The sequence below is a fragment of the Pelodiscus sinensis genome, chromosome 1 (genome assembly GCF_049634645.1).
Source record: "Pelodiscus sinensis isolate JC-2024 chromosome 1, ASM4963464v1, whole genome shotgun sequence".
Lineage (NCBI taxonomy): Eukaryota > Metazoa > Chordata > Testudines > Trionychidae > Pelodiscus > Pelodiscus sinensis.
Window position 1 is genome coordinate 209389488 of NC_134711.1, and position 14360 is coordinate 209403847.

The 14360-nt window shown below is 39.6% G+C and overlaps 1 protein-coding gene across 7 annotated transcripts in view; it reads right to left on the bottom strand.

Annotated features, from left to right (window-relative positions):
- The window catches only part of CDKL5 (cyclin dependent kinase like 5), a 161354-nt gene that overhangs the window by 8303 nt on the left and 138691 nt on the right, over positions 1-14360 (bottom strand). For 5 of the 7 annotated variants that reach the window (XM_075913867.1, XM_075913860.1, XM_075913823.1 and 2 more), the window contains 4 exons: positions 11232-11333; positions 10909-11014; positions 10233-10356; positions 2918-3020 (listed from right to left, as the gene is read on the bottom strand). In XM_075913867.1, the coding sequence (XP_075769982.1) occupies positions 2918-3020; positions 10233-10356; positions 10909-11014; positions 11232-11333 (435 nt within the window). The remainder of the gene's footprint in view (positions 1-2917; positions 3021-10232; positions 10357-10908; positions 11015-11231; positions 11334-14360) is intronic. The other 2 variants (XM_075913845.1, XM_075913853.1) reach the window with 2 other exon arrangements.

Sequence of the window (14360 nt, forward strand, 5' to 3'; positions counted from 1 at the left end):
AAAGCCACAGTGCTGCTTGAAGCGTGGGCCAGACCCCAGTTTCCAGGTGGTGCTGCTGCTTTGAAATGACACGTGCAGGCCAACTGGGGTGTCCCCAAGCTGCATGCAGCATCTCAAAGCAGCAGCACCACATGGAGCTTGGGATCAGCTGAATCCAGGCTCCACGTGGTGCTGCCACTTTGAAACATTTCGGAGAGGCTGGTGTCAGGTTCTTTGCAGCATTTCAAAGCGGCAGGGCCCGGGATCAGCTGGGGACTCCCCCGCTATCCCCAGGCTCCATGCAGCCCTGCCGTTTTGAAACACTGCAGGGAGCCCGGTGTCAGACTGCAGGTGGCATATCAAAGTGGCAGTACTACATGGAGCCCTGGATCAGATGGAGTCCCCAGCTGATCCCAGGCTCCACGTGGCGCTTTCGCCTTTAGTCGATATTTAACATCCTTAGATTCAACTCCCCTCTCCTAACTTTCCTAAAACAGATCAAATCAGTTCTGTCACATAACACATTTGGAATCCTACTTGTCTCTAGAAAGGAACTGAGGAGTATTATACGTGTGAAGATCTGATTTAAAAAAAATGAGCTCTCTGTTTGTGCATGTGACCGTCTGTAACTTCCAGTGAAATCAGCAGGAGCCTTTCCACTTAAGTTAGATCAGGCCTATAAGTAACACGGAAGTTGACAGATTTGATACGTTGCAAGTTGTGACACTATTAAAGGACAGTTTCTAACCTCATCTGCGCAGTATGTATCACAATGTACCCACAAAACACTTTACATTTGTTTTTAGTTATAGACTTTTCTGTGTGTGATCATTACTTCATACATTACAATATTTATTGTCTCTATGTTTCCCTATGAGGTAGGGAAATATATTATCCCAATTTTTACATAGCAAACTGAGGCACAGAGAAATTAGTGGCTTGCGTCATTTAGATTGCAGGTCTGACCAGAGCTTGGAATCAAACTCAAATCTCAAATCTACTGCCTTAGCAGTGAAACCATCCCTCCTTCTAAACCAGCACAAGCAGAAGATAATCCTAGGTAAATGTCAAGTATCAGAGGGGTAGCCGTGTTAGTCTGAATCTGCAAAAGCAGCGAGGAGTCCTGTGGCACCTTATAGACTAACTGAAGTGTTGGAGCATAAGCTTTCGTGGGCAAAGACCCACTTCGTCAGATGCATCTGACGAAGTGGGTCTTTGCCCATGAAAGCTTATGCTCCAACACTTCAGTTAGTCTATAAGGTGCCACAGGACTCCTCGCCCTTAGGTAAGTGAACATTCACGCCATGCATCTGAGATTAAAAGCTAACCCTATTAATTTAATACAAAGTTTACGAACACTCCAAACAATTCACTCTCCAAACACCAATTCCGTGAAAGCCAAGTATAGTTATTATGAGTAACATTCTTTTGTCCTTGTTTTTTTATGTACTAGTGCAATAAATGTGCTATTTTTCATAGTCTTTCTTTTCTACGAGTTGAAATTCACTAGTCTGGCATGACTTGTAGTTAGCTGACTATCCACTTACCCCATGGGTGTGGCCGACTTTCCCATGGTCCCATAAAATTTGCTTACACCCACCAATCATGGTTCTCGGTGTTCTGTGCTGTTATTTAGCTTTTCTTTATTCCTAAATGTCTTAGGAATAGAGCTCAGTAAGCAGTGGACGTGTTGATAATGCTGCTAGACAATACTGACCTCCCATGGTTTGGCAAATTCTCTGGTTCAGCACCAGTGAAGTCCCAGGTGCCAGACTAGAGAGGTTCAACCTATAGTAAATATTCTTAGCCCAATCAATCATCCTTGACTTTTCCATTTTAAAACTTAGCCAAATTAAAGTTTTTCTTTTGTCAATTTCTTTCATATTTAAAGTCATTGTAAGCTTTTGCTTGCACACAAAAATTCAATCACTCTATATTACTGAACTTCTCCTGTTCACATGTTGCCTCTCAGTAGGGTAGGTTCCTTTTCATGAAACATACTAACTTAATTTTTAACATTTACCCACTTTTAGACCCTGATCCTAAGTTAATTTACATGAATATGAGTCTTTCCAATGGGCTTTTGATTCAGATCTTATTGTACAGGAAGTAAACAGTATCAGATCATTATTTTAACATGGCTTCGCAGCTAGATGGTGAGTCTGTGACAATCAGTAATTCAGGGATCTTAAATTCTGCAGCAAAACAAATAAATAAATAAATAAACTCACCATTGGTGAGTACTAAAACTTGCTTTTATGAGTGAGCAAGCCTACATGTTTACAGTCCACGTAGATATGAAGAAAACTTTAGGATATGAGCATAAGTCAATCTTTTCTGCCTAAGTCTGAAGGCAGAATCTTCCAGCATTTCTGATGCTGCCTATTAGTTTGCCAAACAGCAGCAGAGTGATTCCCAGCCAGTGGGAGCTGCAGAGCCAATGCTCGGGTGGCAGGGGTAAGGGAGAACCAGACACTCAGAGCCCCCATACACGCCTCTATGCAGAGCACCTGGAGGGACATGCTGGTTACTTCTGGGAGCCACATGGAGCCAGGGCAAGCAGGGAGCCTACCATAGCCCCACAACACCACCAATAGGACTTTTAGCAGTCCCATCAGCGGTACTCACCAGAGATGCTAGGGTTCCTTATCAATCGGGTGTTTCAGTCACAAACCAGATGCCTGGCAACCCTACCTCAAGTATAAAAGAATTCCAGGGGTCCTGGGTGTATTTAAGTAAGTAGAGAAAGTATAGCTCCTTAGTGAGTAAACATTTGAATAGGTAAGTAGGTACTTCTACAAGTTTAAAAGCCAATAGAGGTACACATGTATGTTCACACATAATATAACAGTACAGCATTGGACTAGCCCATTTTATGGTAGGAGCTTCAAAACAATGGAAAATATACACTATTTTAGACACTATTAGGTGTACTTACAGTTTGAGATTTCTTCTTCTTCTTTTTAATTGCCCTAAAAAATCCTTGTTTTTCTTTTTCCTTGAGCTGCTCTGACTGACTGTTAACGTTTTCAGGACTTTTCCTAAACATATAGAAAATATATTGTAATAGAGAAAATTTTTTGGCTGATGTGTCATTATATGATATTTTTGGATTTCACGCTAAAGAATTCAGATTTTTAAAAAGCCAAAAATATATTCCAAATATATTATTAATTTATGGCACAAAGATTAATATAAATCGAATAGATAAAATATTCTTAATTAAATGGAAACCAAAGGACACATTGTTAGGTTAAAATGATTAATCAAAAACATTCAGTGAGATACTTTGGGAAAAGATTATCTTGCAAGTTTGTCAGATTTTTGTTTTTTAGTTGGGATTTTATAGCCAAGTGAAAAAGCATATGACAGAAAATATTATTAAAAATATAGTATCTGAGCAAATGTACAAACAATTATATCAGATAAAATCAGTTCTAATTCATCTATCACTTGTTTGAAGGCCAGAAGAGCTGTAAAGATCATGAGATTGAAATAAAAGATTGTCTACAAAAATTCTTGAGCTTTGCTGACATGGCTACAATTTATCATTCAGATCTGTTATTGTTCACTTAATAACTCCTCTTAAACCTATCTTATGGATGTGTGTCTTTCTAGATCATGAGACAGTGCTGGCAAGTGAAGACAGCCACAGAAAATTTGAGTAATTGTAAAGACTGAATTTTAAATTTCCTTAATTTATCTTTAGTTTTCAGTAGGCTGCCAGAAACTCTGATTCAGAGTAGATCAGCATCAGATTGGAAATATAAGGAAAACTAAAAATTGTAATCATCATATAGAAGAAAATGATAGGCTATATTCAAGTGGGTTCATTATAACTGAAGTTAAGTTCAAATTTCTGGATGCTGTAAATTTAGTACATGAATTTAACACATAAAAGTCAGATGGGAATCCTAACACAAATGTATGAAATGTTTAAAGGCTGTTGCAAATTGCATTTTCGGAATATGATTTTTTTTAGGAGGTGGAGTGGGTTTGTGATCTGTAGGAGGAAGTGGAGATTTGCATAATTTATGTTTCTGGAACATACGTCTACACTAACACTCCCCCCCGCCTCCCCAGAATGCTACTTTTACACTTCAGCAATATGCTTTTCACTAGAAAATTACAAAGCTATAATTAGCTTCCATGAAAAGTCATTAGTATCTTATTTAAGGAGTAGATTCTTATACAAATTTAAAAGACATCAAATTACTAGTGATTCCCAATTCCATTCAGCCTTTTCCATTTGGAATACTGCAAAGCTGCAAAAAGGCTGTCTTCTAATTATTTATTGCAGCACGCAGGAAATCCAAGAGTAAACTGCTGACAGCTTTCCAGATGCCTTCCATTCACAAAGCTGACTGTACTGACAGAACACACACACTGTTAGACATAAAAGTATGTGGTTTGAGATTATTCTATCGTCCCTAACCTGTAAGGACTAAATCCTAAAAGTACAGAGCCTAACCCAACCATCTGTGCACCGAGTCGTGGGGCTGAGAAATCTGCTTCGTCCATGTAATATCCAGTGTACATCTAGTACTATTAGGGAACTGGAGTGAGAAAGAAATAGGGCAGTTTGCTGTTATTCCTCAAAACACGTAAGTTAAAACAATTAACAAAACTTACCCAATGTAAATTGCTAACCCAGACACCATGTGTATACTGCTCCCCTGGCCCATATACAAACCCCTCTGTGTTGCCTCAGAGTTTAGTACTATACAATGGGTAATGCAGAATTTCCTGGCATGGCTTTTCTGCCTTTACCCTGCCCCATGTAAAGAAGAGTCACTGTGTATTTAAGGTGATTGCATCTTCAATATCAAAAACAGACACTTTCTGCACCATTTTTCAGGGTAATGAAATATTCAGATGCTCAATGTTCTGGCTCCTTTCCTTGATTGACTGCATCTGCATCAGAAAATGTCTGTATGAGTGGAGGCAGACAGAGCTCTATTCTTCACATCCCTCTCCTTTACAAAAGAGGAGAAAAGTGGACCGGTATGTATCACTCTCACTCTCCAACACCTGCTTGCTTAAGGAGCCAATGAAGTGGCTTTGAACAGATTAGACTGATGCTCAGCTCTTCAGATTTATATTGCATATGCTGTCGTCTGACACAAGTTTTGGCCTTGACTACATGCTCATTATATGATGAGTGTGAAATAAGGAGGTACAAACGTATAGAATTAGATCAAAAAGGTCTCAAAACAAAAAATGTGTACTAATTGAAAAAACAGAACAGGTTTTAATTGATGACATGAATGGCAGGACTTCTCAAGAATGTACTGAGATACTAGTCAAAATAAGAAAAAACAGGTTTATCCTGCTAAAAATTGGATGTATAATATCAGTGTTACCAACTCTTCCAAATTTATGACAACTCCTGTGGTTTTTGGTGTTTTTCCTTAGAACCCCAACTCCTCAAGATAAACAGTTACATGAGAATCACAGCTTTTATTTTTTTTAGAGTAATTTTCTAGCTCTTAGGGTTGCAGTGAAAAACTTGTCAATGCAACCTGCGTGCATCCTAACAGCTCAGAAGGCAAATACAAACAACCCAATTAAAAAAACCCACATCTCATTAATTTTAAGACAGTCTCATGATTTTTTGAGTGCTCAGAGTTGGCAATACTGGTCATCTTTTGTGTTTTGGCTTTACAGAAGAGATGGCTGTGGAGACAAAAATTTAAAACTGAGTAAATAGTAGAGTCAAACTCTGCTGTTCACAGGTAAGGACACCTGTTATGTGCAGGTGCAGTCAGCTGGAGTGGAAGTGGTGGAGTGAACGTGCATGTACAAACAGGCCAGCACTTAGCTTTCACCGTAAGCTGGAGTCCGAGCTGATGTGCTCAGCAGTATCTCTCAGCTCTAGAAGCACTGCTATGTGCATAGTATGTCTCCAAACAGATGGTACATCTACCCTGCATTTTAGAACCCACACCAGTGAGTCTCAGGACAGGTCTACACTAGACTTAGAAGCTCAGTTTAAGGTATGCAACTCCAGCTACGTGTTAGTCAGCTTACCTTAAGTCAAGCGTGGCACTGTCCCCACTGAGGGAGGCCGATGAGAGCGAACACTCCCATCAGTGTTTGATTTACAGGTCTATACTAGATCTACTAAATCAAGTGTCAGAACATTGATCTCTGGCATGACCTTAGAGCATGGGTCTACAGATTTCAGTTCATGGGGCTTGTACTATGGTATTAAACACAGCAGTTTAGATACTGTGGTTTGGGCTGAAGTTCAAGCTCTGAAACCCACTCTCCTCCTCGGGTTTCAAAGCTTGAGCCCCAGCCCAAAGCTCTACACAGCTGTTATAAGGACCACAGTATAAGCCCCACGAGCCAGAGTTTGAAAACCTGAGCTCTGAGATGCACTCAAGTGCAGACATACCCACTATGTGTCACAACTCTGAGTGTTAGATTTTGTCCTAATCAAAGAGATTTTTAAAATCTTTATGCAGGTTTCTTTGAATAGTGCCCACCACAAATGGCCAGTAATTAATTCTTGAAGTTAAATACTGACTTTTAGGTTAACTTATATATAAAAAAAATAAACCCCCAATAGTTAATGATTTACTGTAAATGAAGGCAAGATGTCTGAAACTAGTAATCTATTTTAAATATCAGTTCTCTTAAGAACAGGGTTTTATGTTTACTCCTTAAAAATTTAAATTAATGACCTTGTCCTCCAAGATCTAAGGCAAAGATTTTGCACATAAGGCTAAAAACTCAAATACATAGTCTTATCTATAGTGTCACCACCAGGTGTCACTGTAAGAAATACATGAAACACAACCAGATGGTGCTTGTCTACAATAAGTAAATCATCTCTCTATATATATAAAGAAGTTTTTCCTGACGGATGACAATATTCCGGATAGGCGACAGAATGACGTCATGATGTCATCAGCATCAACAGGTTCTCTCAGTAAAGCAAAAGCAGCCACAGAGAGGGGAGCTGAGGTAGCAAATAGAGCGGGCAGGTCTATAGTTTTATTACAAAATTTAAAAATTACATCACTTTGTAAAATTAACCATTGAACTTTTAAAAGTGGCTGGACCAGAATTCCCCAACTAGGCATTGTGAATACTTTACTAGCTTTAGTTCCAAGACAGAATCCAAGAGCCTACAGCATTTGGAAATGCACTCCCCAGGTACACTTCTGGCTTTCTTTTATCCCACCGACTATAATTGGCAGTATAAGAGGGCATGACAACATTTCAAAAGATTAGAGCTCAAAGGTCAGTATTTACCAGTATTTAAAGATGTTAATTGTGGACTGTGGATTGATAACACAAGAAAAGTTTAACTAACAAAACCATGAATGACTGAGGAAGATGAAAAATGAAGTACTGATAATTAGGATGAGAAGTGAGGACTCAGGACTCAGACACTGGGGAAAAGATGAAAAGAAAAAAAGGGAAATACAGTAGGGAAATATATATATTATCAGGAGATGTGAACAAAATCAAGCTATGCAGAGCTGACGAAGAGCCACATCTTCAGGTCAAGTAAATGGGTGTAGCTCTACTGAAAATTACAAAACTGCAGGTCCTTGTAAAATTCTACTCAAATTCTTGGAGCATCAAGGAACTCTGATGTTAAAAACTCCTGGTAAATGTCTACAAATCTTTGGCACTCTGCAGTTGTCAGACGGGTAAGACTTCAGCCTACATTTGTGAATTTTTTGATGCTACCATAAGAAAAGTATGTTTTTGTTTTTGCAAAAAGGCAGCAAGCAATAAAGAGGATGTGACCAGCCACTTGTATAAGGGCACAGAAAAACACACCAACAAAAGGGATCTCACTAATTGAAGTTCCCCCAAAGTCACCAAATGTTTAATGTGTAGCCATTTCTAAGACTTCCAATAACCTGTTGGGTAATGCAACACAATTTATAGCCTGCAGTGAAGAGAGCTGTAATAGCAGTAGGGATAACTGAAGTCAAGGGATACACTGAAAAAGCTATGCAGGTGATCTCGCTGTGCAGGCAGATATACATCTGCTAAACACCAGTCTATTTCTGTCATTTGTGTTAATTCCATTAGAATTAAGTGAAAGAGGGCAAAATATCTACTCTCATAAATGGAGAAAAACACAAGGATTTAGCGGAATATAAGGTGACTGATATATAGAAAAGTTCCTACAGGATGAAAAACATGCTTTTGTTTAAGTCAGGCTGCCTAAGTGCAGTGATAATTCAAGTAATTTAAGATGAAATACTAATGACAATAGACAAGTTCAGAAATAATTTTTTTTTATTTTAAAGAAGAAGGGCAGTGAAGCTAACTGGATAAACGCATACACGGGCAAGGGAACATCTGTGGCATTTCAGCATCACACATTAGAAAGAGGTAGCAAAAAGTAGTAAGATGAAGCAATATCTTAGAGTAGTAAGAATTTCAGATGGATTACACATTCTTAACTTGAGATGAATCTTCACATACCAGTTAGGTAAGCCATTAGAACTTTCAGCATTTAGTTCATCATCACCTGATGTAATCAGTCATGTTCCATTCAAATAGAATTATTAATATTTTTACATGCAATTATACAATTTTCCCCACAAAAAGATATTAAATAGAGAAACACAGGCTCTATATCAGTGAAGAATGTGATTAAGTTGTACTTACAACAGAGAACAATTTTGCAGTATCATTAAACCATTGGTAGGACTTCTCACAGAATCATGTGCTACTACTTTAGAGTTCATCCATTCTATATGATACTACATTTTCCTCTGTACCCACTACATAGTTAGTCAAATTAAAGCTCTTATTAAAATCTTGCAAAAGATTAAATGGAGTTTGAAAGAAAGTTCACTAGTGAGAACCAACATCTTCTTAAATCGTGTATAGATAACTCTTTTCTAAGAAGAATATTTTTATTTGATGTAAATTATTGTATTTGCACAATGCAGTAGAATGACAAGATTTTAAGGGCTAAATAATGGTCAAAGACCAAATTATATTTTTTTCCCTTTATTATAGGGCTGTCAAGCTATTGGTGCAATATGCCTGGCATGCCACGCTACATATATACTTCCTCTTATCTTTGATCACAGATGACATATGTTGAGTAATGAAAAAATCAGAGAAAAATACACAAACAGTAGATCACATTTATATTTTAAAAAAAAAGTGTGTTTGCTGAAATAACTTCATGAGATCCTTCTCCAGGATCCAAAAAGGGCAAGGTGTTATTTCAGCATGGGCAAAGCGAACAAATACGGATGTCTGCAAGCCAAACACAGTGTGGTAGGATCAGGCCAGAGGCTGCTGCAGAGTGGGAGAAAGGCAGCCCAAAATGTGTGAAAGACCTGCTAAGTAGAAGCAGAGGGCAGCAGGACAATTAGAAGAAGCAGCTTGTAGGGAGCTGGTTCAGGCAGACTGGGGTGAGCTGACTCCACTGCTGGCTTGCTGGAGGACTTTAAAAGCCACCACAATTGAAAGGGGTATGTGTGTGTGTGTGGGGGGGGGAAGTGAGAGGACAGAAGGAGAGGTAGAGGAGAGCCAGAGATAGGGTTGCCAGATGGTTTCAGAAAAAATACTGAACAAAACAAAACAAAACAAAACAAAAAAAGGATCCTGAGAGTTAAGCAAAAAACCAACAAACAAAACCAAAAACAGCATGGCCCCTTTAAGAAAGGCATGGTGAGGCTTTCTGGCCCCAACAGGCAGCCAGCAGCCACCTCCCATCTTGCCTCCCTGCGCCGGGCTGGACAGCTCTCCTGCGGTACCTGGTAAGCACTAGAGTTGCCAGGCTGCCTCTGTATTGAGCCGGACAGTCTGGGATTTTCGCCTCCTGGCCAGGAAAAAGAAAAAAAATCAGAAAGTACCAGAAATTTTAGGTGTCTGGTATTTTCTGAATTTTTTTTTTACCGGACAAGAGGCAAAAATACCAAACTGTCCAGTTCAATATCGGACATCTGACAACCCTAGCCAGAGAACCAGAATTTGTCAGTAAATGAGAACAGCTCTAGGACAGAAATAGCAGGGGAGGGAGTCCCAGGAGAAGTGGCTGGGCTCCCTACTGCAGAAACCAGCTGCAAGCTCCAATTCCTGAAGAAGAGGGCGAGAGGCCTGCCTGAGCAGTGGCCTGGGTAAGAGGCAGCCTTGCCACAACAGCTACAGACAGCAAGGTGATTACATTAATTACTTCTTTTAAAACAAGTCCAATTAAAGTGTCTCTTTAGCAGTCTCTCTTTCCAAATTGCCTTGTGTATGTGTAAACAACAACTCACCATGGATCAAAGGTAGTTTGCCTTTTTGAGTGGTTTGTCACGGTGCTGCTGTCTGCTGGTAATGCACTGACTCTATTTGACACACTGTTTTCAAGGAACGTACCCTCTGGACGTGGAGATGGAACTGCAAGAAATACAAATAATCAGACCCCATCAGAATGGCTCCAATGACCTTAAAACAGGTCTCTAGATGGCTACTGGAGACCTATATATATAAATGTGCTTTATTTTATCCTTTAGTGAATTTTTAAAAATGGACAAGAGAACATGTGCATGGTGCAGACTTGGAAAGATACACAAAGATAGTTCATTCAATATGTCTTTATGTGCTTTATATTGCTAAATATGATCAGATGGATGATTAGATTGATATATAAACCCTGATAACACCTTTTATTCATTGAATTTATTTCCCGCACCCCCCCCATACCTATGTAATCAAATTGTCTTGTGTTCTGTACAATATTGAACTACGTATGCTTTGTCAATCAGCAAAAGTTAGTATTTGCCAGAATGCACCATTGTAAAAGAGATAAACCAGAAAGACTTTATGCTTGGCATATTTTTTCCCAGCCACTTTTTCCACATGTTCTTGCATAGCTCAGAATATCCTTCTTTGTGATATGATTCCACTGTATGTTAAAACTTTGGTTACTTCAGCAGATTGCTAAATTACCTCTGTAAAAGCTGCCAACTCTTCTTGGAACAGGGTCATTATACAGAAGTCTATTTTCTTTACTAGATGCTCCATCCTCTGGATGCGGATCATGATACGTTCCACCCTAAGCCAAAGAACACAAACACCTGTTAAAAACAAAGGATGACACTTGTACCGTTCTTCCAGCCAGTGTTCCTTCTGTTTTATGAAACGTTGCTATAATGAAGCCCTACACTGAACAACAGTAACTATTGGATTTTGTTTACAGAAAGACAAAAGATAGCATCAAAAAAACATTTGCCCCCAAGGTGTAATATTATGGATTTGAAAGTGACTCAGACCTCAGACTTCTGATGTGAATGAAATGAAGTTGTAACATCTCTGGAAGAATCTTTAACTGCAGGTCTTGTTAGATTCATCTCTGGTGGGATCTGATCACTCTGCTGATAGCAAATTTAAAAAAGCAAATAGGAAAAGCATGTGATTTATGATGTGTGCAATATTATTTCATTAAGACTTATGTATATTATGGTAGTGCCTAGAGGCTCCATTGTGCTAGGCACTATACATAAAAATAGTAAGCATCAGTCCCTGCCTCAAAGAACTTATAATCGAAATAAACATAATAAAGATTGGAAGAACGAAAGCATTGTTATTCCTTTTCTATGGACAGAGAAGTGAGATAAGGAGATCCTGATTCAGGAAAGCATTTTAAGCATGTGCTTAAGCCCAGGTCTATTTAGAAAAATCCTTATGCATGTACTCTGATTTCATTGGGACTTAATCAAGAGCTTGAAGAGCTTTCTAGAATGGAGCAAGAGATTTTAAGTGACTTGCCCATGATCACACAAGAAATCCTTGATGGAGTCAGGAACTGAATTTGGTTTTGTCAAGTCTAGTCCAGTGCTGTAATTAACCACAAAAGCACCAAAAGGCATTTCTGACTAGAGATGGGTTAGTTTCTTATGGTAAGCGTTCAATCTGCATACATCTGCATACAGATAGGGTCACCTCATCTCAAAAATGAGATACTGGCATTGAAAAAGGTTCAGAAAATGGCAACAAAAATGATTTGGGGTTTGGAATGGGTCCCATATGAAGAGAGATTAAACATACTGGGACTTTTCAGCTTAGAAAAGAGGAGACTACGGGAGGCTACGATAGAGGTCTATAAAATCAAGACTGGTGGGGAAAAAGTGAATAAGGAAAAGTTATTTACTTGTTCCCATACCCTAAGAACTAGGGAGTCACCAAATTAAATTAGTAGGTAGAAGGTTTAACACAAACAAAAGGAAGTTTTTCTTCACACAGCACGTGGTCAGCCTGTGGAACTCCTTGCCAGAGGAAGTTGTGAAGACGAGGACTTTTTACAAAGTTCAAGGAAGAACGAGATAAATTCACGGTGGCTAGGTCCATCAATGGCTATTAGTAAGGATTGGCAGGAATGGTGTCACTAGCCTCTGTCAGAGGCTGAGAATGGGTGACGGGAGAGGGATTGCTTGGTGATTCCTGTTCTGTTCATTCCCTCTGGGGCATCTGGCATTGTCCACATCAGAAGACAGGACACTCAGCTATATGGACGTTTGGTCTGACCCATTATGGCCATTCTTATGTTCTTAATTCATTGATCATTGTGGATTGTAGACGGCAAATAAAACATCACTGCATTCTGTTTAGAATAAGCATTGTGAAGAATCCTAGACACTAGGTTAAATTGTCCAAAGCAGGTGAAAAGTATCAAAAGTTTAGATTTGCACAAACTAGATGTGTTTAAACAAGAAGAAATGCTTAGGGAATTTCAAGGTTTTGATGTGATTACAAATGTGGAGAGGAAAACAGGCAATCGCCAAATAGGTGTTCTGGTTGATTAATTTTTGATAGAGCAAAGCTGCCATGCCACCCCATTCTGTACATTGCTTTTCTTGCAGCTATGTGGTAACTTGTTAAGAGGAAGGAGCGAGCAGATGACAACTGGTGGTGCTACATGTTAATCAGCCTTACAATAATGGCTGTCAGTCACCAGGGCAGATTAACTCACAGGCACTAGAGGCTATCACGTAAGACCCCCAGTTAAGGAGTTACGTGATTACACCAGAATTTTAGTTTTCTTGTTTTTTAAAGTCTCTGATTGTTATGGTTGTGAAGAAAATTTGAAAATGTGATTCAGGGATGTGAAGCATCCCTGAATCTTCAGAGAGCCTGAAATAATAGCTCCCAGAGAGATGAGCTGATGAATGGATCTCAATGAAGGCATTAACTGTAAGACCTGCTGCTGTGGTGAGAGTAAGAATGGGAGGATTTGCCAAGATAACTTCAGTAGAAAACTGTGTGAGAATCAGGGGAGAAGAGTCTACAGGGCTCTGCTCATCCACCCAAATGCGCCCAGCAACCAAGCTGGGAGGATCCTGTTGCCACCTCTGTCTCTTTACAGAAGAAGGGCCTTCTGCTGCCATTCCTGGTGACATTAGGGGAGGGGCAGGAGGTGAGGAGAAAAAAAGCTCTATGCTGCTGTGCCTGATTCTCCAAGCACAGGACAGAGTCAGTCTTGGGGTGGAGCCAAAGAGACAGAGATTAACCCTGTGTAATGATGGGCCCTTGGCTCCTTATTGCCATAATAGGACCTTTTAGCCACATGCTTGGATCCAGAAATTTACTATCAATTATGTCTTAATTTGGAAACATGTTCTAGAGACCCTATGATGGGAGTTAACTGGTGACACACCCACCACTGGTGGGTCAGAGAGATCTTTAGCAATATTTAGGATGTGAATTTCAGGTTCCTGCTATTGATTCCCTCCTATATTATTAATTTCCTTCCCCACCTCATTTTTCTCTTGCCTATTTCCTTCTATGGTGCAATGAATCTAATAAAAATCTGGTTTAGCCAATCCAGATAAGTATACACTGCAACTCTGATATAACAGAAAGGCAAGCTAAAACATTCCTTGAACTACAGCCTGATTCTGCTAAAAGTTTATATGGTGCTAACATGCCTGATAAGGCTGCTTCTTGTTTGATGTATCTGCAATTTTTCCAGCAATTAAATTTCAAGTGAGACACACAGATAATGTTATTTATTTTTCCTATTCTTTTGCTCTTTCGTGTTCATCTTTTAAAACAAATAAAACATATTGAACAAATGCTCCCAGTGAAGTGGACTTAAACAACCATCCAAAAGCTGCTGGGCAAAATCTGGCCTGTAGGCTGGATCCAGCTTGCCAAGCTGCCAAATCCAGCCTGTGAAGGCAGCAGGGAGCTGAGGCAGGCTTCCTGCCTGCCTCACCCTCTACTCGCTGCTCAGAAACGTGGCTGTGGGGCCCTGTTTATTTTTGAACAGCTGCGAGCCCTGTGGAGATACTTTGTGCGCTGGTTCTGGCCCTAGAACAGGCAGTGTGAGAAATACCTCTCCTGCCTCACCTCTGGCTCGCAGCTATTCACAAAGTAAAAAGTTCACAAATTTACTAAGTTCT